Below are 23,507 nucleotides of genomic sequence, written 5' to 3'. Positions count from 1 at the left end.
ATTCAACATTCAAAAATCTGTCCATACAATCTGCCACATCAACAGGCTAAAGAAGAAAAATCATACGATTCTATCAATTAATGCAAAAAAAAACTCCATTTTTTAAGTCTCATGTGCATCTTGCATTGAAGGCCACTGACAGAAGATGCTGGGTTTAAATTAAAGACTGTGGCCCAACAACATTTGGGATGATGCCTGAAACTCAGCTGAGAACAGCAGACTGCTGTTGCCTGATAGCCCAGAACTCCAACCATTTGTTAAAACCGGGCAGTGTTAGAGGACACTGTGGTTGGCAAGGTCCTGACAGATGCTCAGGGACTGCCCACAGAGACTTCCAGTTCTGCAATATGTGTATATTAATTAATTACATTTCAGGTACACGAATTTAACCTAGGCAAGGCTGAACATCTCTTCTGCTCTGACCACTCTTCCCTTGAAACTGAGAGACTCTCAGGGTACAATGTCACCAGAGGGAGGAAGTGGAGAATCTCACACCTGCGCCCTCAGGAAACCGAAGCTTGAGAACTGACATACTGATTCCCCGAAAACACGGGTCTTTCGGAAAACCGCAGTCACCTCCTGACCGATGAACGCCGCCAAGAGTCTCTGCCTATCCCGGAGCCGGGGAACTCACTGCTGGGACTCGGGCTGGACGCCCCCTCTTGGCGCTCCTGCCCATCCATGACCATCACCACCCCGGACCTTCCACGGGGTCGTTGCCACCTGCTACCGTGTGTGTGTCCCCAGCTGCTGCTCCTGAATGAACACAGTTTCTGCTCACTTGAACCTGCCTCAGTTTCCCTCCGTATTTAAGTTGACAAAACTTTACAATGGTGGTGACTCTGGAGAGAAAAACATTTCATTGGAAAACTGTGGCACACCCTGTGCACACCCAGGACTCGTTCTGTTCGTTTTCGTCAAGGTTTCATTAAGTCCCTGTCACCTGGACTGTGTACATATATAAAAATCACTACACTGTGTACCTTAGATGCACACGATGTTATATGTCGATTATATCTCCATAAAACTGGACTGGATCCTGAATTCTAATTTCCTCCCAATATCCAACCACCACTCTCCAAACCAACGTTTCTGATTTTTCCCCTGCTCCTCTGTCTCAGAACTGCTAAAAATTAAACCTGTCCTTTTCCGGAAGCCCTGCAAATAAAAACAGGACAGCTCGATACAAACTTCAGAGAAATGACTGACACAGCTCATGTCTGGACAGCCTTCCCATCTGCTGCTGTGGGGGCCACTCAGAAAGTTCATGTTCACTTGGGCATCTGATGACATCACCAGAGACGATTAAAAACTACAAGCCAGGAAAATCCGTCAGATTCCCGGCAGCTGCCGTCACTCCTGAAGATGCTTTGAGCCCGAAGCCTAGAAATCTCCAACGACTGCCCACTGGACTCCGAAACTGCCTGTAGTTTGTTCTAACCATTACCCTTTGTTTTTATTTGTTTCCATTCAAATACCCAGGACTTGGTTCAATGGATATGTGACAATCTTCTCTGGACGTGAACCTTGGGAAAGTTTCAGACAGGAGAAAGATGAGGCTCCAGACAAACCACTCCAAACTATGTCACTGTGGCACACTGACTAACTTAAGCTGAAGGAGTTTCAGAAAATGTCCAAGGCAGGTAGGTCAGTCAGACCTCTACCTGCCTCACCCTTGCCCCCTAAAACAGGTCATAAGAATGTCATATGAGAAGCATCCTCCTTACACCCAGAGGAAAGGAGTGTCTCTATCTCTGAAGACAAAGGTAAGCCCAACAAGAACCCCAACAAGCATGCCTCACTGTTTCCCAGGGGTCACTGCTCTCCCATGCCTACCCCTGTCCTGTTCCTCCCGCACTGCCCACTCCTCATCCAACCCAGCATTAAACACTCAGCAAACTGTGGGACCCAAGGAATTTAACAAAAATCCCCTACCCCTGGACAAGCAGAGCAAGACTAACTCCATTTTGTGCTACACCCACCATCTCATGTATAACCCCCACATGACCTACTTACTGCTTCAGACACTCCCCGACCCTAGTCAAGCCGCTGAGCACACCCTTACTGGAAACCGGCTCATATAGGAATGCGGAACCCCTAACCGCCAAAGAATGGAAACCCCGCCTTTTGCCCGCCAAACTTGCACGCCAATTCTTAAACCCCGCCTTTTGCCCGCCAAACTTGCGTGCCAATTCTGACCAGAGTGATAGGCTAGTTCAAACAGTTACTATAGGGTAAATTGTAATTCAATTGGCCACCTGCGTGTGGACTGACACGACTATGCAACTTTCTGTGTGTGTTACAATCTCATTGGCCACTGGCCCCTATAAATCTGCTACCCCTCTTAACCTAGGGGTCCAAGTCCCTGCTCTGCTGTGTCGGGTATACTTGGGCCCAAGCTCGAGCTTGCAAATAAACCCTTGTGCTTTTGCATCGGTATCGGCTCCTTGGTAGTCTCTCGGATTTGAAATCGGGGGCATTACAAACCTATCTTCTTGACTTCATTTCCATATGCCGTCTTCTGTGTCTTTGTGTCTTCACACGAAATCTATCTTGAATAAATCTTTCTCCTATTAACCTGTGACTGTCGGTTTCATTTTCAGACACAGCCAGGAACCACAAAAGAGTCAAGGAATACTTTCTTCCACCTACAAGGGCCAGAGTGACCACCGCTGTAGCCCAGGGCTTCCCAAATTTCTTGTGCACAGGTATCTTCCTGGGATCTGGGGCAGATTCAGATTCTAATTCAGGAGATCAGAGCTGGGCGCAGAGAATGCGTTCCTAACAGGCGTCCAGGGGCGAGGTGGACACAGATGAAGGATATGCAGGACTGGAGAAGGAAGCGGAGCCCAAAACAGGTGTAAGTAGATGGGCTCCCCAAGGCCCAGACAATCTCCCACGCCTTCCCCGGGCACAGACCCTGAGCACGACACTCCCTTCCCCGCACACGTGGCAGGATCTGGTTCACTTCCCGCGGTAGCATCCCAGGTCCATGGACACCACCCTCTCTGTACACAGGAGAGCCTAGCTCACTTCCTGTCGTGACGTCACACGTCCCACGGACATGGCCCTCCCCGCACAGGGGTCAGGACCCCGCTCACTTCCTGCCGTGACGTCACACGTCCCCGGACACGGCCCTCCCCGCACACGGGGCAGTTCGCCACTCACTTCCTGTGTGACGTCACAGGACCCTGGACACCACCGTCCCTTCATAAGGGGTGGGACCCTGTGCACTTCCTGCCGTGATGTCACAGGACCCTGGACATTCTAGGGTATCCTGGAGACCAAGGTCTTCAGGGCATGCCGGAGGGAACATGGCAGGAGACAGAGGAGTGACCCTGTTTGTCCTGCTGCTGTCCTGCTGGCGCCACGCGGAGCCCCAGCCCATCAACACGATTTCAGGTACAGTCACAGGTGGATGGCTGTTGGGCGCGTGGGAAACGCATGTCTCCCTGGGGCTGAGTCAGGCCCCTCCTCACCTCCCCAGTTTCCCATCCATTTCTGGGAGAGAGTGAAGCGAGTTGAACACTTTTTCTACCTTGAAAGTCCTTTTCAAACTCCAGAACCCCATGGGGAAGGAGCGTATGCGATGTATTTTCACTTGTTATCATAGATGATTTCTAGGGTTCCTGGTGGTTCAGTCGGTTGAGCGGCCAACTCTTGATTTGGGCCCAGGTCTTGACCCCAGGGTCATGGGATCCAGCCCTGCATTGGGGTCCGTGCTGAGTGTGGAGCCTGCTAGGGGTTTTCTCTCTCTCCCCTCTCTGCCCCTCTCCCCTGCTCATGCACATGCTTGCTCTCTCTCTCTCTCTCTCTCTCTCTCCCTCTCCCTCTGAACTAAGGAAACAAAGACAATTTCTAACCTCCTGAAAGTCGAGGGGCAGCACAGAGACCCTGTCGCCCCCCACCGTCCACCACCCTGCACTTCCGGCACACACACACTGCTGCTGTCCCGGGACCTTGTAGTCCTGTCCAAATGGTCTTACTGCTTCACCTAAACTTTTTCTTGCTAACGTGAGGCGGTTGTCCCTTACACGCCGGTGTCATGAAGACCCGGACAAAATTAACGGAAGCCTGCACAGCAGCTCATCCCGGCCGCACCCGATCCGCCGTGGTCCCCGAATGCCCTTGTCAGGGAGGGTGCCGATCACACCCAGGACGGCCCCCACGTGTCTCTGGCCCCGGCCCTCCCATGCTGGCCCCTTCCTTGTGGAGGATCCGAGCGGGGACAGGCCGGTCGGGACGGGATGGGACTCTGTGACTCCCCAGCAAAGGATGGCAGGGAGGGGGTGCTCCGTGACCCCCCCACCCGACTTCCTGTCAGGAAGCTCTATTCTCAGGCCACCCGGCCACTCTTACACCTGCTGCACATGTCACCACAGATGGAAGGAATGGGGCCGAGATGGTCCTCCAGCCCCAGCTCCCAAGGATGGCCGAGTGGACCCTGAAGGCTCACCCACAGGGTTTGGGAGGCTCCTCTGAGAGCAGGACCATGGGTGCTGCCCGAGCCAGCTCTGTGTCCCCTCCTGCCCTTGCCACGCCCACATGTCCAGGGCAGGGGGGGGGGGGCGGGGGGGGGGACGGGCCAGCTGGCCACAGTCGGGCCAGAAGTCAGGTGGTCCTGAAAGGACTGAACATCCCCAACTTCCTTTTCTTCAGCAAACTAAGCTCTGAGACGCTTCCCAAGGACAGTGTCCTTTGCAACGCCGTGGGTGCAGATGGGGCTGTAACAGGTGGGGGCCATGTGTCCCCCATGGGAGGGCGCGTCCCTCCAGGCTGCTCCTTCCTGCTCAGACTGTCACATGCCAGTGCCCTCGGGAGGTGCTCCCAGTGCCCAGTGACGGAGCACTCCTCCAGCCCTAAGCCAGCCCTCCCCTCCCCGACCTGGTCTCCTGTCCAGACAGGGACACCCTTAGGTGACCGTCATGGTCTTCCCGGCTTGAAAGACCGGTTAAGGACAGTCCCTAAATCATTTTCTGAAAGGAAACAGTGGGTTTCCTTATGGGCTTGCGGCTGGGGCACAGGGGCGCGGGAGTACCCGTCTCCGGGGGTCCCAAACAGACCAGCTCCGGCTGCTGACAAAATCCAAAGGTGGAGACAGTGGTGGTGACACGAGAAAGTATATTTCGATGAGGCCAACAGCCAGAAGACAGCGTGGACTGGCGTCTCCAAGACTGTCTCCAAATGCAAAGACCCTTCCAGGTTTATCTGCAGAGATGTGGGACAGAGGCCAAGGCACAGGCAGATGGACAGGAAGGGTCATGTGCATCATTGTCATGGGGTCCATCACGTGTGGGCTCCGGCCGGCTCAGGCAGTTTCCATTCCCATCAGAGGAGGCTTTGCCCTCCGAGTCTTGCTTGAGTTAAGGGAGAAACTGGAAATGAGAACTTCATCTATTAGAAAGTTTGCAGTCAAAATGGGGATGGTTGAAGTCCCCCCTCTCTGGGGGCTTACTGCCTCCGAGGGCACTGGTGCCATTGGCCAACGTGAGCCGCCCTGACCACGAGGAGAGACGGGAATGGCAGCCATGGGCCTGGTTTGCCTTGTTTTCCCCAAATTAACCAGAGCACAGCCGCAGAGGTCAGCAGCGAGCCCTTCCCGGTGTCCGGGATGCGCACTGTGCAAATATGGAGGAGTAGTCAGGGATCCTGGTAACTCCGGCGCCCGGTGGTTTGAAGCCGAGAGACTGTCAGTCGGAGGTGACAACAGGCGAAACACGCCACAGCCGCCACCGTTGACAATGCACTTTGAAAACCGTGCGGGTATTCTAGAGCATAAATATTTTTCTGCATACGCGTGCTGCCTGACTGGCACAATACTCCCATTATAATCACGGGACAGACACAGAATGAAAAGAGTATTTTTGACAAAGTGCTCGCTCGACGCAGCTGTGCCCATTCTTAATGACTCATTAATGCCTCATCCTCGGCGAACTGTACTTTTGTTTGCCTCGTTGCCGGGAGGTCAGCACACTGGGAAGCGATTGTCATCTCCGTGCAGACCTCCTTGCAGAGATTTCCGCATTGTTCTAAGCCCCGCGTGCAGATGAGGCCATTGGTATGCAGATTGTCCGTCATTAAAACCATTTGAAAATCAGCGTCAACACTGGTTTACTGTTGGAACGAGAGTCTGCAGACGCCTGCGAGCTCTGTGCAGCCGGGCAAGGTGGCGCTGCCCAGCGGGTCCCAGGCGTGCCCTCTCCCCTCCCCGGGGGCGGGAGGGGAGGCTGACCTTGACCCTGAGTCGAGGAAATGGACGAGGACACCCAGCTCTGAGCAAAAGGAGTAGTAGGGAGCCCCCGGCTGGTGCCGCTGTGCGGAAACCCTCACTCCATGCACTGTCGGGCCCCCAGCGAGGCCAGGGAGGCTGGGGGTCGGGCGTCCAGGGATCCCACGGAAGTCTGCCGTCTGGCCCGGCCGGCTCACCCCTGAGACCCCGTGCCTTCCCTGTAAACAGACCACCTGGAATCACTCTGCTTCTGAAGGGGAGAGAGCCGGTGGCCAGTCTCTCTGGGACCCCCTCCCGACCAGAGAACCCCCACCGTTCCCCAAATCACGTCCCTAAGCTCCCAGAGGCACCGGCCTCTGGAGCCCTTTAGAAAGGACGTCCGCGTCCCTCTTGGTTGGCTGTCCGCGGAGCACGTGCAAGGGCAGTCATTCCTGGTGCCAGGACGCGTGTTCCCTTCTGAGGGACGGTGCCAGCGAGCACTGCCCCACACGGCAGGAGTCAGAGCACAGGGCACGTCCCTCTACCACACGGCCACCTTGCCCGCCACTTTCCGGATGAGAACCCAGTCCTGGGAACCCCTTGCAGGCCTCTCCCCCCTGCAGCAGGCTGGTGGGCGCCGCAGAGAGAGAGATCAGTGCAAATTCAATGAATTGTTAAACTGTTAAATTTTCTATTTCTTTTCTAGGTCCACGTACGGTACTGCCACCAAATTTAAAAAATTTTGATGACAACGTGGCTGCACTATTTGGTAAGGAAACTCCTTGTATCAAATGTCTGGTCTGTATTTGGAGGGGTGGCTCGTGACACAAGGTGGAGACATGCGATTTGGTTTGAAGCTAGAATCACACACCTGTGGCCCCACACAGGTGTGAACTTAGCCAGACTTGGAAGGGCGAGGCCTCGTCAGGTGAACTTTCCAGCAAGAACGGGGCACCAGCAAGTCCGCGAGCGGTGGAGACAAATGCTCCCAAGTTTCCTGGGGGCTCTGACCGTCCCGGGCCCCGCAGGACGATAGTCCTGACACCAGCACCCCCTTCATCCCATGGGCCGACCCCCCAAAGTCCCAGCCACTGTGGAGAAAGAAAGGATGAGTCACTGGGATTTCTGATCAACTAAGCCCAGAAGGGGAGCTGAGGCTCCCACTCCACCCACCCACACTTCTCCCGAGTGGGGATGGGAGAGTAAGACATCCGCGTCTCTGGAAATAAGTGAGGCCACCGTGTGAGAACAGCAGGGGCTGCCCATTCAGAGCTCCCTGTAGCAGGGCGTCTGCCAGGCCACCACCATGTGCATGTGGCAGAGACTCAGGTGAGTGGGGCGGGGAGAGCTCAAGGTAGAAAGGAGGTGGCTGGGGGCGGGGACCCTGGGGGAGGTGCTGGCCCAGGACAGCTTGGGGGGTGGAGGGGGTGGGGAGGGTTGGGGGAGGGCCTGGGGGAGGTGCTGGCCCAGGACAGCTGCGGGGAGGTGCATGCAGGGGGACAGACAGCTTAGGGGAGCCCTGAGGGAGGCCTCCATCTCAGTCCCCAAATGTACTAAGGGCTTTCCACATACACGGCTTTATGTGACCCTCATAACACGCCTGATGAGATAAGACAGACCCATTTTACAGAGGAGAAAACTGAGGGTCCAAGTGGAAGCTGCCTGGGTCGTGATCCAGTGAGAGTGAAACCAGGACGTGGGTCCCGTCTGTCTGACGCAAAGCCCAGTGCGCTTACGTTAGAAGCTTCCTGGGAGCTGTCAGGGAGACGTAGAGGGAGAGAGAAAACAATGCTGCGTTCTGCAGAAATCGGGAAAGACCGGGTGCCTCCAAGGGGACAGCTTGGGGAAAGTCTCAGAGGGGACAGAAGGACAGAGGGGCAGAGAGTAGAGGTGGGACGGCATCTGGACCAGGCTTTCTAGCCTCGTGTCTTTGGGGAACAAAGTTTATTGTCCAGGGCATCTGGATGCCCTCAGGTTTTCAGGAGCTGTTGAGGGGGGCAGTGGTCTCCCACCCCAGACAGAGCTCTTTAGAGACCCCAACCCTGTCCGTCTCCACAGTGCCCCTTGAGTTCCGGTTTCTAGTCCTGCTTCACAGAGTGCCTTCGGTCCAGGTAGAACAAAAGGGTACCTGTCCTGCTCTGCTGGTTCTGACATGTCCTTATGTGCTTTTTCCCAAGATGAAATTCTAGTCCAAGAGATATTGGATCCAAGTAATTCATCATTGCTTATGACACAAAGACCACTACCAAAATCAACGATTATGAAGAAAAAAAGCAAGTATACATTTTTTAAAACTGTGATGGCGTGTACTCCTAGAGATCTGTGGTTGTGAAGACACAATCCTACCAGTTTACATTCTTTAAGGCCAGCTTACTTCTGGGGCAAAAGCAAATGGCGGTATGCAAGAAACAGGTGTCCGGAACCTTCTCTGTAACCTTCCCGAGATTGAGGCGGCCAAGCTGAGGCTGGTGGAGACAAGTTCCTCTCATTTTGGGGTGGTCTCGGGGGTGCACACGCAAGCAGGCTCTTGTGCTCAGGATGCAAAGGCAGCTTAGCCACTGCGGGACACATGGAAACGGGGACTTGTGACCACCCGCTCACTGACATGTACCTAAGCATTCTGAGAGCTCGGGCAGTGACATTGACCCCATTGCACGCGGGACAGAACAAAGGTCTGAAGAACCTACCGAGGCCACACTGCTAGTAGTGAACGTGGAGAGAGAAGGTGCTTTTCCAAAGGGCAGTTCCATGGTGTCCGGGGTGCGTGTCAATCAGTGAAACAGCTCGCTGAGAACCAAGACCCAGTATTTGGCTGACAGTTGCCAAGGGGAGGCCGGGAGCAGAAACCCATAAGAAGTGCGTGAACTGCATTCAGCAGCCGGGAAGTTCAGCACTTTCTTGCAATTGTGCGCCCAGATGTGAATTCCGGTTCCTGGGACGAACACCACCCAGCATCTGCTGGGGCCCAAACTGCTGGGTTCAAGGCGGTCAAATGACGCCTGACTCTGGTACATCTCAACTTTCCAAGGCACGTTTTCAGTAGACCTTGACAACTGTTAGCGTTCCGTAAGATACAGTGTGGACCCAAATGTTCACGTGTATGTAACCAAAAAATCTTTTCCTTATTTTTTCATGGTCTTCATCAAAGAAACCTATACTCAAACGGATTATAAGATGGATATTAGTAAGAAGCATCATAAAAAGAAATTCTCTTCTGGGAAAGAAAAAAGGCCTTTCTTTGATGGTAAATGCAACCCGGTAATGCCCCTGCCTTAGGAGAAGGTGGTGGGGAGGACAGAGGAGCCAGGCAGATGTACACGGGGATGTCCCCGTCACGGAGGATGAAAGCGTGGCTGGAGAGAGATTGAGGCTGCTTCACCCCAGTGGGGCTGATTTCCCATCTCCGTAGAGGAACCGCCTGCCCACCACCCCTGCCCGTGGTCCTGACCCTGGAGAAGCAGAGCCTGGCAGGAAGGTCCCGGCAGGCAGGTGGCCACTAGCCGGGAGGAAGGGCCGCCACACTGCCCGCCCCTCCCACACGTCAGCTGGGTACCTGCCCCTCCCTGGGGGTCAGGGGTTGGGCAGGGAGAGCCAGTGTCGCCCCCGCCACCAGGGAGGTTCCCCCGGAGTGAGGGAATGTGTCCCTCCAACGGCCAAGGTTGCTGAAATTAACTCCATGTTCAGGCTCTGAGGCTGAGGAGCTAGCCCCCCACGGGGTGACAGATCTTTTCCTCACCCTAAAGATGATGCAAAAGAAAGGTGCCCATGTAGCTCGCGGGACGCCTGGCCCGTGAAGGGTTGTGGCGGGCCCTAGAAGAGGGACCAGGTACTTTGTACCAGGCACAGTGGAGGGGAGCTGAGCATATCTGCAGGCCGGGCCCTGGAACCTACATTTCAGTCCATTCCACAGAGACTCGTCCCCAGGGAACCAGCCTCTGGTGTTTGGAAGGATAGAATGAGAGTAGGATTTTCATGGCAAGGAACATTTCTAACCCCTCTGGGGTTGTCCCACCCACTGACTGACTCAAAGTGCCTAATGGGCATGAATACAGCCAGAAGTCTTTGTTGCAGGGGGGCTGCAAATAGGAGAAGTTAAGGAAGGGTCTATACTGAAGGATGGGTGTGTCTCCACTGAAGGACCACCGTGACCTAGAGCGGCTTCAGGGACACACTCTCCCTGCATCACACCCATCAGGCTCACTGGAGAAGCAGGAGGAAATAAGAATGGACAGGAAAACCTGAGCCAGTGAGAATGAGAGCCAGGGGGAAGGGACTGAGTCTGGGGTGGGGGCATCAGAGAAGCCACCAGCCCTCCAGGGTCCTGGGGCCCAGGCCCACCCTCAGAGGGACCGTGCAATTCCCAAACCCATGGTGCATGCATGGACAGCTGCAGACGACGCTGCAGGCCACCCCTGTGCCCATCCCCATCCTGGGCTGCACCCTGAAACTCGCCTGAGGGCTCGGCAGAGCACCCCACCCTCCCCACACGGCCCCTCTGCTGCTGGGACGCACCCTAGCCTTCCCCGGGTTCCAGGCAAACGCCACCGTTTAACATAAAGGCCTTCTCCCTGTGTCAGCAACAGCTTCGTGCGGCAGAAGTTGTCTGTGCCCCCCTTAGCTCGAGAGTGCTGTTCCGATGGAGAAACTGAGGCACGGCTCGGCTCAGGGACTGCCCGTATCAGGTGGCAGGCTGAAGGTAGATTGGGAGCCAGCCCCAGGCAGGACTGACAGGGGGCAAGAAGGCGTGGTGCCGGACCCGCCAGTCAGCCTGGGAGGGACATTTCCACTGGGTGCAGAAGAGTCTCTGAGCCAGCTGTCCCTGGAGGAGCACCGTCCTCTTTGAGGGGGGGGGGCACCATAGCTGTCTCCCCCCACCCACCCCCACCCCGGACCTAAGGCGCCCTCACTACCCACCCAGGGGACAAGACCCAAACCACTGAGCACACGGAGTGCCATGTTCTCAGCAAACTTAATGATGGTCCACCTCAATAAAGATCTCTGTTTGCAAACTGGTACAGACGGGCGGACTGTCTCTGGCGACTTGTACAGGGAGGGAGGTGCTGCCGTGGCATGTGCGGGAGCGAGGTTCATGTGTCTGGTAACAGGAAAGCGACGGGATGGGTGAAACGTGCAGGATGCAACGTCTAAAACAGCTCCATTGTGAAACCAGTTTAGACTTACAACCTAGGAAAGTGGTAGAGTTTCCCGTGTTCCTTCCACCCAGCTTTCCCCAGTGGTAACGTCTTACGTAACTCGAGTACAATTACTAAAACCGGGAAGTCCACGCTGATGCAGTCCTGCCTGGTAACCTACAGACCTGGTCCAAATTTTGTCAATTATCTTCCCAATGCCATTTTTTGGCTCCAGGATCCATTCAGATTCCTCATGGCAGCTACCGGTGACGTCACATCTGTCGTTCCCGCCTGGGGGGTTACCTGGTCTCTGTCTTTCATGACTTTGGGGAGTACTGGCCAGCTACTTAATACAATCTCTTTCAATTTGGGTTTGTCTGAATTCTCCCCACGACTAGATTCAGGTTGCCTTCGGGGCAAGAATGTTAAAGAGCTGATGCTATGTCTTCCTTCGTGTGTCCCATGAGGATGTGCATGATGTAGACTATCTCATTACCCGGGGTGGGGGGTGTTCACTTCACTTTGATCACTTATTCAAGGTACTGTATACCCGGTGTCTCCATAATCAACTTGATTTTTTTTCCATGTGTAAACAATTAGTATTTTGGGGGGAGATACTTTCAGACTGTAAAAATACCCTGCTTTTCACCATATTTTCACCACTAATTTAGCATCCATTGTTCCTTTTTAAAAATCGTTTATTTATTTTGAGAGAGAGAGAGCACACACTCATGCATACATGTGTGTGGACGGGAGAGGGAGAGAGAGAGAGAATCCCAAGCAGGTTCCATCCTCAGAGCAGAGCCCAACATGGGGCTCAATCTCATGAAACATGAGATCATGACATGAGCCAAAATCAAGAGGCAGCCATTGAACCGAGCCCCCCAGGCGCCCCAGCATCCATCACCTCTTAACTGCAAGAATTACCACTATAGTATTTGCCACAAGGTGATTTTCTAGTTCTACCATTCCTTCTACATTTGCAAGGAAGAGCTGTACTTTCTTAAAAGGACTTTATCTACTTGTTGATTCCATTATGTTTAGATCCGTGTAACATACTGGTCTTCACTTTATTCAGTGGGTTACAAACCACTACTATTGTGCATTTTGCTTCTTTGGTTTTCTTATTTGGAGCTCGACACATTGGCATTGCTCTTGCACACTTTCCCTGCCCCAGCCCTGGGAGCAGCCAGGTCTGCACAGAGCCCTGCTCCCCCATGCTGGAGAGGGGTAGTTAGAAGCCAAAGTCAGGGTTGGATGTGTTTGCTGCTCTGGTGGGGTGTTGTTTCCAGGCCCCCCGGTGGACAGAGCCAAGACAGATGTGTGTGGGCACAGATCTGTGTTTCCACACCTATCTGCTCAGATGTTGGGCATCATGAATTCAGACTCATTCCACTGGTCCCAGACCTGCCCGTGAGGCTCATCCTACCTCCTTCCTTTTGTCTGTGAGAATCCTGGGCCTCCTGCCCCACTAGAGTCCGTGCATTTGCTCAGTCCCAGAAAACACAGAAGTAGCCCAAGAATTGCTGGTGTAGCCCCACCCTGCGAAAAACAGATTTACTAACTAGCAGGCAAGATTTGTGTACTGCCTTTCATGTTAAGCCTTAGAATATGTCGTCAGGTACTTCCTTCCAAACTTCCTCGTCAGGCTCTTTTCTTCCCGCCCTCCTAGTTACTGACTTGTACTATTCTGCTTTGGGTCCCTTTTCATTGTGGTTGATGTCACTTCCTTCTTTTGAAGTATATAGCCATGATTCTAATACAAAAAGTCTTGCATCTAAGAATTCCACTTCCGCTGTGCCCCTAACATTGGTGCCACCCTGCTTCTGTCCACCCGCTGCCTCACGTCCCACAGGGACCAGCCTCATCATCCTGCCTTATCCTTCCCATGCTTCCTTGGGCACAAATGAGCAGGTACATGTTTATGACCCTTTTTTGGTACAAGATTACTCAGTTTACTGTTTTATATCGTATGTCTTCTTAAATGTTTTTAAGCCACTTCACTGAAGTCTGATCGTGTGTATTTTCTTATAACTCTTTTTCTGTGCATGAAAGGTAGCACAGTATGGATATCTGGCACTTCCCTCTCTTAACCTAACAATCTGTGCTATAAATTATTCCACATCTGTTTACAGAAGCTTCCTCATTACTGGTTTTTACACTTGTCTAGATCTGCATCGTGTGGACAGAGTACAGCTTATCTAACTGCTCTCCCGCCCATGGGCTTTCAGATTGTTTCCAACACTTCGCCAACAGTGCTGCATTGGGTACCCTTCACACATGTCTTTTCATGTTGTTGGATGTGCATCTTCAGGGTAGACGTCTACACATGGTCTGCTGAGTGAAATCAGGAGTGTGTATGTGGTCACATTTGAACCACCAATAACCCACAGAAGGCTGTGCCCATTTGTGCTCCCACCTGCGGTGTGTGTGAGGGCCTGTTCCCCTGCAGCCTTGGTGACAGTAAGTCTTCCTACTTTTACAGCTTTGACGATCAGATAAATGAGTTGGAACAGCTTCTCAAATGTTTATGGGTTATTTTTAAAAAATATTTATTTTTGAGAGAGAGAGAGACAGCATGAGTAGGGGAGGGACAGAGAAAGAGGGAGACACAGAATCCAAAGCAGGCTCCAGGCTTTGAGTTGTTAGCACAGGGTCTGATGTGGGGCTTAAACCCCAGACCATGAGATCTTGACCTGAGCCAAAGTCCAATGCTTAACCAACTGAGCCAAGTGCCCCTGTTTATGGGTCATTTTAATGTATTTTTGTGATCTGTTAATACCTTTTTCTCATTTTTCTATACCTTAATTTTTTAAATGTTTATTTATTTTTGAGAGAGAAAGAGCAGAGGAGGGGCAGAGAGAGAGGGAGAGAGAGAATCCCAAGCAGGTTCCACACTGTCAGCACAAAGCCCGACACAGGGCTCGAACTCACAAACTGTGAGATCATGACCTGAGTTGAAGTTGGACCCTTAACCAACTGAGCCACCCAGGTGGCCCTATATCTTAGTTTTTAAAAATTCTTTATATGTTAAGGATATTAGTCTTTTGTCTGCGATGTATGTCACTAATATATATCTTCCTCCTGTTAGTCAACTGCCTGTTGATATTGCCTGAAAATTTACAAACACAGGCTCATGGGGAGTTATGGTTTGAATCAGTCCTTTCCACACATCAGGCTGAGAAACACAGTTTTAGGCATTGTCTGGCATTGACACTGCTGAGACACTTGGTAGAAGCAAAGGAACATACCCTCCACCGGGCTGCACGTGATGTTCTTAGCCCACTGCCCTCCCGGAGGTGAGCCTCCAGTTCACCTGTGGAACGTGTGAGGTGACACACACACTAAAAATAGCACGTAACAGAACAACCTCAAAGTATAGAATAAGCACACATTAGGACTTTTCTATTTAGGAAGAAAGCTGCCAAGAACATTGGTCACACCCTAACAATGACAAAAAGGCAAATAACCAACAAAACCACGACTTCTCTTGAGCCCAGCAGAGAGCCGAAGTCAAAAGGCAACCAGGTGGGCTGAATTCCCACAAGGGATGAGCATCTCCATGGAGGGACGGGACACAGGTCCGTGTCAGCTTTGACGGAGCATGGGAAAGACAGGTGGCCACCAAGCAAGTGGGTAAGAAGAAACCAGCCAATGTTTTGCTAATTCTTAAAGGCCAAGTGTGGGCTGTAGGTCAGTTTTGCGTAGCTGGGCCCCAGACTCAGGATCTTAATTCTATTCTTCAGCTCTTTTCCACAGGGCTCACCTGGGACAGGGAGCGGGACAGGAGACCAGAGCAAGCGCTTGCTCTGGGGGCAGGTGGAGGTGTGTATGTGATGACCGGCTTCTGCTGGGGGCCACGCGGAAATGAACTAGAAACTGTCTTGGACCCCTGACTCACACCGATACTATAGGAGTAAGGTCTTAAAAAGAAGTGGAGAGGGGCGCCTGGGTGGCGCAGTCGGTTGGGCGTCCGACTTCAGCCAGGTCACGATCTCGCGGTCCGTGAGTTCGAGCCCCGCGTCGGGCTCTGGGCTGATGGCTCGGAGCCTGGAGCCTGTTTCCGATTCTGTGTCTCCCTCTCTCTCTGCCCCTCCCACGTTCATCCTCTGTCTCTCTCGGGACCAAGGGGGACCCCACAATCACACCGATACTATAGGAGTAAGGTCTTAAAAAGAAGTGGAGAAAGGGAGCGCCTTCACCTTGCAGGCCTCAGTAGGAAGCAGTTCAGTCCTTTCTCATTAAGAATGAGGTTGGCTGTAGGTTTCTTGTAAATGCACTTCATCTGCCTGAGAAAGTTTCTCACTTCTTATTTTGCTGAGGGGTTTTATTATGGCTTTTGTCCAATGCTTTTTCTGCATATATTTAAATGGACACTTCTTTTTCTTTATTATGTTACAATCGTGAATTACATTGATTTTTAGATGCTAAACCAACCTTGCATTCCTGGGATAAGACCTACTTGGTCATGACGTATTATCCTTTTCAGTTTTGTGCTACTTAACTTGCAAATATTTGCTCAGTATTTTTCACCTATGTCCAAATATCGCTAAGGGTTTTGCATCTATATTCATAAGAAATATTGGTTTGTAATTTTTTCATTTATTTTTTTTGTAACATTACTGTCAAATTTTGGTTAAAGTTAAGCTAACCTCATTTAATGAGTCAGGCAGTAATGCCTCTTATTTCCTGTAAAAGTTTGAGTAAGGTTGGTATCATTTCTTCCTTGTATGTTTGATAGAAGTCACCAGTAAAACCATTACTTTGCATCTTTTGGAAAAGTTTCTGATAAATTAAAAAATTTAAATATCTTAGGGGCGCCTGGGTGGCTCAGTCGGTTAAGTGGCCGACTTCGGCTCAGGTCACGATCTCGCGGTCTGTGAGTTCAAGCCCCGCGTCAGGCTCTGTGCTGACAGCTCAGAGCCTGGAGCCTGTTTCAGATTCTGTGTCTCCCTCTCTCTGACCCTCCCCCGTTCATGCTTTGTCTCTCTCTGTCTCAAAAATAAAAACGTTAAAAAAAAAAATCTATGTGACTATTTGGATATTTTTCTTTAAATATTTTTTCTGCTCCAAAATTTTTCTCTTATTCTTCCAGGACTCAAATTACACACATGCATTATACCTTGTGATGTTGTCCCGTGGGTCTTTGAGACTCTGTTCATTTTTTACATATTTTCCTTTCCATTTCCATTTGTATAATTTCTCTCTCTCGCTCCTCCACAGTATCTCTGTCTACTGTTGAGCCCATCAGTAAAATTTTCATTTCAGGTGTTGTATATCTTAGCTCTGTAATTCTCCTTCGATTCTTGACCATAGTTATTTCCCTGCTATTCTCAGAGAATATCTTTTCACTCACTTCTAGTGCTTTTCTATACCTTATGGAGCATGTTTATAATAGCTGCTTTAAAGTCTTTGCCTAATAATTCTACATCTGAGTCATCTAGAAGCTGGTATTGTCAATTACATTTTCCCTTGAAATTTGGTGATATTTTTCTGATTCTCTATACATTGAATTATTGTGTGTTTATTCCTGGGCATTGTAAGTATTATGCTGTTTTCGATTGAACCCTCTGGAGAACATTAATGTTCTTATTTTAGCAAGCCATCCCCCCTGGTTAGGCTTCCACAGTGTACTTGATCTTGCCATTTGTGAGTGGTGGTTTGAGTCTGTCTCTTCTCTGCTGGTTTGAGGGTCCCGTGTATCCACCAGCTAAAGGAGGAGGCTGAGACGGGTGGGGTTTCACACCCCGAATCAGGAAAGCCATCTTTCTGGAGTTCTTCCCTCCTGAGCCCCCTCATGCACGCTCTGCTCCCAGGGGTTCCTCTCCCTGAGGCCAGAAACATGGAGTTTCTATCAGAGCTCCGGGGCCGTTGCCACTGCGTCGCAGCGCACCGGGCCGACACCCGGGTCGAAGCCAGGAAGGCAACAAACACAGACGCGTGAAATCCATACCTCCACAGCCTCCTGCGTGTGATCTCTTTCCAGGAGCCTCAGGTGGCTCCCGTGTGACTTCGTGCAGAGGTTTGGGTTGGGTGGGGGGCTCACGGTAGCAAGAGGCCGCCAGAATTCCCACATAGTGTTTTTGTTTTTTTAAATTCCATGAAATGCAGACCTTCCAGCCACGAGAAAATGCTAACAGAAATGCAGCCTGAGGCAGGATAAAGTGACCCTTCCTCCCCGGTGACGTCCCACCTGACCCTTACCGCCTCACCTCGAGCTCCTCTGTCCTCAGGCCTGAGCCATCTGCTTGATCTGGGAAAGCCGACCCGGAGGGTTAGGCAGCCCCTGTCCCAGCGCACAACAGTGGAGGTGGACCAGGTGGAGGCGGCGGCCTGTTCAGGCTCAGGCTGCCTGTCCTGGGCCGTGCCCACCTCCTGAAATCTGTCATCGGCTCTGGGATAACATCAACTGCCTTAACGTCCTTTTCTGTGTGTGTGCCCTCCTTTCCTTGGGGCCCTCCTCTTCCCTTTTCCCCTTTCAACCAACGACCTCACTGGGACGCTTAGGTACTTCAGTTGTCTCCTCCCCGGGGAATAAGGAACACACGGAATCATTCTGAGTCTGATTGTCAGGTCAGTGGTGTGTCCCACGATGGCCTAGGATGGCTGCCATTGGCCCCCAACATGTCAGGGGGCTGTTCTGTTGCTGCTTATTAGTGTTTGAGCAGGCAAAGTTTGGCAAGGGGAATCTTTCAAAGGAATGGATCTCTAATGGTGGAGCTCCGGCCCTTTGGGCAGAGGGCTGCACCGGGGCCCAGGTCGGGTGGGGCTGACTCTCAGGTCCACCAGCCACACTTGGCAGGTGGTTTGAAAATTTGCAGCCACGACACCTCCCAGGAAACGAACCAGCCTCGGGGGCCCTTTGGCTGCACGCCCAGAGTCCACCCCATGGCCCAGGAGCAGGACGAAGGCCACCTGCCCGCCCGGGAGCCACAGCACCCTCGGGCCCAGGCAGGGCTCCTGCTCTGGGTCCCCACTTAGAGGACCCACATGTTACAAACATCAGAATCCATCTGATTTCTCTTCCTCCCTGTAGGAAATTTTCTTAAGACGTTGGCAACCAATGGGACAGAGGGAATGAAGGAGAGGGAAGCATAGGGGCACCAGGGCCCCCAGCAGGGAAGGCTGGGAGTGGGGGTGAGGGTGGGTGAGAGGGGAGCCCCACCACTCATCCTGGGAAACCAGAGAGAGGGGGGACTCTGAAAGTCTCCTTCAAATCACAGTAACAACACCTGCATAGACGGGCTACGCAAGGTCGCTGTGCCCCCAACCCCTCTGCCTAGGGGCATCACTGGGACGCAAGGAGCTGGAAGAGGAAGGGAACCTGGGACAACCCGGGTTCTGCCCCACCTGCCCCAGCTGGCCTGCGGCTGTGGTCTCCTTCACCCTGCTGTCTCAGCGAGGAGCAGGCTGAGGGTCCCATGCAGGAAGGTGGGGACATGCCTTGTAACTCCCACAGTGGGACACATGGCAGGTGGTCTCCACGAGCCTCTGGGACCCTGCCACGCTGGGGTGGCCCCTCCAGGAGCATGTGTGACAGCGTCCTATCAGAACACCTCCCTGAGGACTAGGGTCTTAGGCTGAGCCACTAGAAATGACCGTGCAGATCAAAGACGGTCCGATACCCGCTCCCAGGAACCTTTCGGGGGCCCTGTGGCTCAGCGTAGCTGGGCACCCCCAGGCGTCCCTTCTCTCCGAGCCCACGCAACACGCAGGCCCCTCTGGGAGCAGGTGTGCATCCTGGGCCTGTGGCCACAGGTGGGGCATTTCCCGGAGCTCCAGCCCCCGCCCCGACGGGCACATGGGTGGGCTCTCAGCAGGGAGGTCAAGCAACCCCATGTGTTGAGGACTCATTGCTCAGGGCTACGCTGAGCTCCACCACCGACTGCCCCAGAGACAAAAAAGTATAGACACCACAATGTCGTCCTCCTACGCCACACCTGGGGACAGCACGGCAAAGAGGGTTTAAAGTAGGCTCCAAGGAATGAATCTCTAATGTGAAATTCTGGCCGCCACAGCAGGGCACCTCTTGGAAACTGACAGGCTCTCCTTCCTGGGCTGGAGCCCTTCTCTCCCACTAAGCGCCATGGTGGGACTGCCAGTGGAATTTCTCCTCTTCCCAATGGCTGATCTTCTGTAGCACAGTCTTACGTTTGACTTCGTGATGACACCTGTCACGTGCTAAGAGACATTGCACGGCATGGGGGATGGTATAGGAAAGCGGCACACGCAGCCCCATTGTGAACTGGTTGACGAACAGACAGAGTGTGTGTGTTGACCATCCCGGCCCCTTTCTGAGCTCACGGGAGGGAATGAAAGGTCCATGCAGGGCCACAAACCACGGGGCCATGAGCCCTGAGGAGGCAGTGCAGGGGACAGGCCCAGAGCCCCAGCTGAGCTCCAGACAGCCTGGTTGAAAGGAGAAACAGGAGTTTGGAATTAGACCACAGTTGTGTGTTAAATCTTGATCATTGTGCTTAATTTTTCCCACAGAAGAGGAGAAAGAGACACTTTATCAGATTAAAAGCCTAGCAGTTCTGGAAAAAATCATTGACAACCTTCGAAGAGCTTTAGGTAAACGGAACTTGGGGCCATCTTGGTGACAGGTAAGTGTGGAGGACGGCTGCTCCTGCCCCCGCCGTGGAGAGAAGTAAACCGTCTGCTCCAGGGGACAGCTCTCTGGAGGGGCAGGTGACTCAGTCCCTGGGCAGACTGGCAGGGACCCCCATGGGTTTCCTGTGTTGTCAGTGCAGGACTCCTGGCCCATTGAGTCCAAATTCCACGAGTCCTGGGCCACGTGTGGGTGTCCCCTCCCTTCTCAGCTGTCCCTGGGACCTGTGGGCCCACCACTACATACCACAGGACCAGGCCCACAAGGTCCCCAAGCCTCCCACCTGGGGAGTCCCACACCTTTGAGCGCCCCCGCCCTCCGCCCTTCCGTTCCTCCCACCCCTGCCCCTTCAGACAACTTCCTAATTGCTGAAGTTGGTCCACGAATTTCCCCTGGTGGCTTCTGCCGCGGCCCCGTGCTTCTTCCTGGAACTTTCCAGAACACTCCTGAGCCTCTTCTCCAGGCCAGTCCTTCTCCTGGCCTCCCAGCCTCTCCCAGGTAGACTCTGTAGTCCTGTAGACGGTTCGAATCAGCACCTCCCGAGTTCTTTCTACCACACACCGGTCCACGCACCCTGAGACCACCGGGTTTGGGGCGCATCACGCCCACATTTCAAGCTAGTGTTAGCGAAGACTTCCGGGGGTTTGTAAACGGGCCTCGGTGCAGCCCCATTAGTTGGGTCCTCATAGAGCCAAGTGCAGGACCAAACACTTACACCTGGCCACCTTCATTCGCCTCCATCAGTGCTCACTGGGCACCTACCACGGGCCCACACCCTTCCCAGTTCTGGGGACTGAGCACCGTGGACAGGGACCCCTGCCCTCGAGGCGCCCACATTCCAGGGGAAGGTTAGATCGCCCTCCGCTCCAGCCTGCTGGGACACTTCTGGGTCCGGCGTCTTGCGGTCAGCCACTCCTTCAAACCGCACCCCCCCCCCCCCCCCCCCGTCATCCTCTATGAGGCCAGCCTGCTATTTTGTCCTTTGTTTAAATGCCCAGCAGGGTGGAACCGCAGACAGGTCACTAGAGACCTCGCATTGTGTGACTGGTCACCAAGCAGCCAGGAGCCACTCTGACTGTGCGGGGCCAGAGCCAGCCCTGGGACCCCGAAATTGCAGGTCCCCACGGTCTGCACCTCCCCCCAGTGGGACAGCCCAGTGCAGTCGGGGGTTGAAAGGGGGGTGAGCAGTTGCCCCGCCCGCCACAAACTTACCGACCGGTACTGACATCCAGCCGCTTTCTGCTGCTTTAGTCAGATGTCAGGGAGACTTTGCCAAATCCCCAGTTCCCGGGTCCTGAGAGTTCTGTCGTGAGAACAGGAATGTCCCTATGGCTCCAGTGTCTGAGGCAGGGCCTTTCCACCTGCTGTGGCTCCTGCACGTTGGCCCTGGGCCTGCCTGTCTGGGGGATGGGTGGCGGGCACTCCTCTGGTGCCAGGGCTGGGGGCCCAGCGGTGCATGCACGGGAGGGACCGAGGTCCTTGACCTCCCAGAGCCTGACATCACAGGACTGCGTCCACAGGGGGTGCCCCCGAGGGGAGGGGACACCCCCAGCCCAGCCCAGTAGTGTTCAGAGGGGCCCCCACCGGGTTTGGAGGCAGAAGGCCGTGGCAGTGAGGCATTAAAGGGTGCGGCCTGGCCCCCACCCGGTCCTCCCTCTGTGACCACCTCCCCACAGCTCCTCCCCTCTCTGCATCCTGGCCTGGACTCCCCAAGATCCTGCCAGGGCTCTCCCCACCTGGCCCACTGCCACCCTCACCCGAACCCACACCTTCCCCCTCTCCCTCCTGCAAACAGTGCCTCTGAGTTCGCCCTGAACTCTCGGGGCTCCGGCTTGCCCCCTGCTGTCCTCTGCATCCCTGCAAGCCCACTCCCCCCACCTGGACTCCCTCCTCTCATGGCTCCTTTGGGAAAGTGAGGACAGTCCCCCTCACTCAGTGGCTCATCTATGTGCACACTCAGTGGCTCATCTATGTGCACACTCAGTGCACATAGGGTCAGGCTTCCTGCCACGGGCTGGACAGCGGCTCAGAGTGCAGGATTTGGAGTCGGCCTGACCTGGGTTCAGATCCCCAACTGACTCCCAAAAAGCTGTGTCGACTTGGGGTGACCCAGGGCAGGGGACAGCACATCCTAAGCCTCAGCTTCTTTGTTCTCTTAAGTGGGGTGCTCAGAGCACCTGCCCCACGGGGGTGCCGGGGGCAGACTGAGGTGCCCACACACATTCCCACCGCCCTGGACCTGGGGGAGGGCCACACCCGGGACGACCCCGAGGAAGTCTCTTGTGGTAGGTCAGGTGCCCCTCAGTCTCTCAGCCCAGGGCTCGGCCCAGTACACACCCGTGTGAGCGAACCACAGGAGGGTGTGAAACCAGCTTCCTAGGAACACAGAGGATTTCTCAAGAAAATCTCCTCTTTCCAAACAGGCAACACTCTCAAGCAAAGACTACAGAAGCACAGGCGTTTGTTCAAAGGAGCCAAACACCACAAGGGGAAATAGAGCCGGAACTGAGAAGCCAAGACTGCCTGAGGGGACATCCACTCACCCCGCCACTAGGAGGAAAAATAAAATAGAATCACTATTTTCTATAAAGAAGAATCTCTTTATTCAAGGAGTGCCGAATAAAATGAACACATTTAAATATTAACTTAGAGGTGATGTGGTTTTTTCCCTTATACTCCAACCAAACAATGAAAGTGTAATTGAGCCTGAAAAAATGAGTGTCCAAACCTTACTGTTGTCTAACAGGATGAACTTTGAAGAAACATAACCTCACAGCCTATGGACCCATCGGGATTCCCCAGAGAAACAGAACCCGCAGGATATACATGCCCAGGGTCCACCCCCCACAGGTGGCAGCCTGAGGTCAAGAGCGCGGGGAGGGCCGGTTAGCCCTGGCTGGGAGGGGAAGACCCCACGTCTTCTGAGTAACCAGTGAAGGAGGAGAGAAGGACGATACAGGCCTCTGGAGGAGGGTGAGGGTGAGAGTGAGGCTCCCACGTGCGATTCCACGATGGGGCTTCTGCCGCTTTGCCCCGTCCCGTTCTCTGCAGAGCGGAGGGGGCTGCTCCTGTTGTTCCAAACCAGTCTCGGTGCATCATTTCCTGGTTTGAAGCTGCATTTGGGATGTTAATTCTGCAAATTAAAATAAGTAGTCGTCATGTGTGTTTTGGGTGCAAGAGCCATGGCTTGGGAAGGTGCACAACACGTCGGGTTTTATACAGCAGGCTCTTGGGGATAATCCCCAACCGTCGTGTGCCTTCATTTATTCCTTTCTGCTCCTGGGAAGTTAGAATTTTTAGTTTTCCAGGACGTCGGTCGTTGTATTGCTATCTCTAAACGTTGTTGTGGACCGAGATCATCTATGTTGGGGAGAAAGGGAGTGGGTGGTGGTTGTTGAGATGTCCTCTCGGAACACAGACATGAGAGGGGGTCTGGCAAGCGGTGTGTTATGAAGCTACGGGCTCTAGACTTGTGGCTCAGGAACAGACAGAACCTCAGCGGAACGGAGTGGGGTGTCCAGAAATCCTGAGAGTCGTGATGTGTGGTGCACACGAC

At 53.4% G+C, this 23,507-nt stretch overlaps 1 protein-coding gene across 2 annotated transcripts; it reads left to right on the top strand.

Moving 5' to 3' along the window:
* Positions 1-3,197: 3,197 nt before the first annotated feature.
* On the top strand, positions 3,198-22,596 carry LOC125933964 (sperm acrosome-associated protein 7-like). 2 transcript variants are annotated; one of them, XR_007461171.1, is made up of 6 exons: positions 3,198-3,402; positions 6,915-6,977; positions 8,386-8,485; positions 9,357-9,452; positions 19,834-19,946; positions 22,375-22,596. XR_007461171.1 is itself a non-coding variant. In XM_049647233.1 (6 exons), exons 1-6 carry the CDS (start codon positions 3,246-3,248, stop codon positions 22,446-22,448), a joined length of 567 nt encoding a protein of 188 aa, XP_049503190.1. In that variant the 5' UTR covers positions 3,202-3,245; the 3' UTR covers positions 22,449-22,596. The 2 variants fall into 2 exon arrangements, 1 of the variants encoding a protein (XP_049503190.1); XM_049647233.1 differs by having other exon boundaries at positions 3,202-3,402; positions 8,386-8,481; positions 19,834-19,914.
* The last annotated feature ends 911 nt before the right edge of the window (positions 22,597-23,507 follow it).

The sequence above is a fragment of the Panthera uncia genome (assembly GCF_023721935.1).
Source record: "Panthera uncia isolate 11264 chromosome A1 unlocalized genomic scaffold, Puncia_PCG_1.0 HiC_scaffold_16, whole genome shotgun sequence".
Classification (NCBI taxonomy): domain Eukaryota; kingdom Metazoa; phylum Chordata; class Mammalia; order Carnivora; family Felidae; genus Panthera; species Panthera uncia.
The sequence above is the reverse complement of the archived record's forward strand: the minus strand, read 5'-3'. Positions and strand labels throughout refer to the sequence as shown.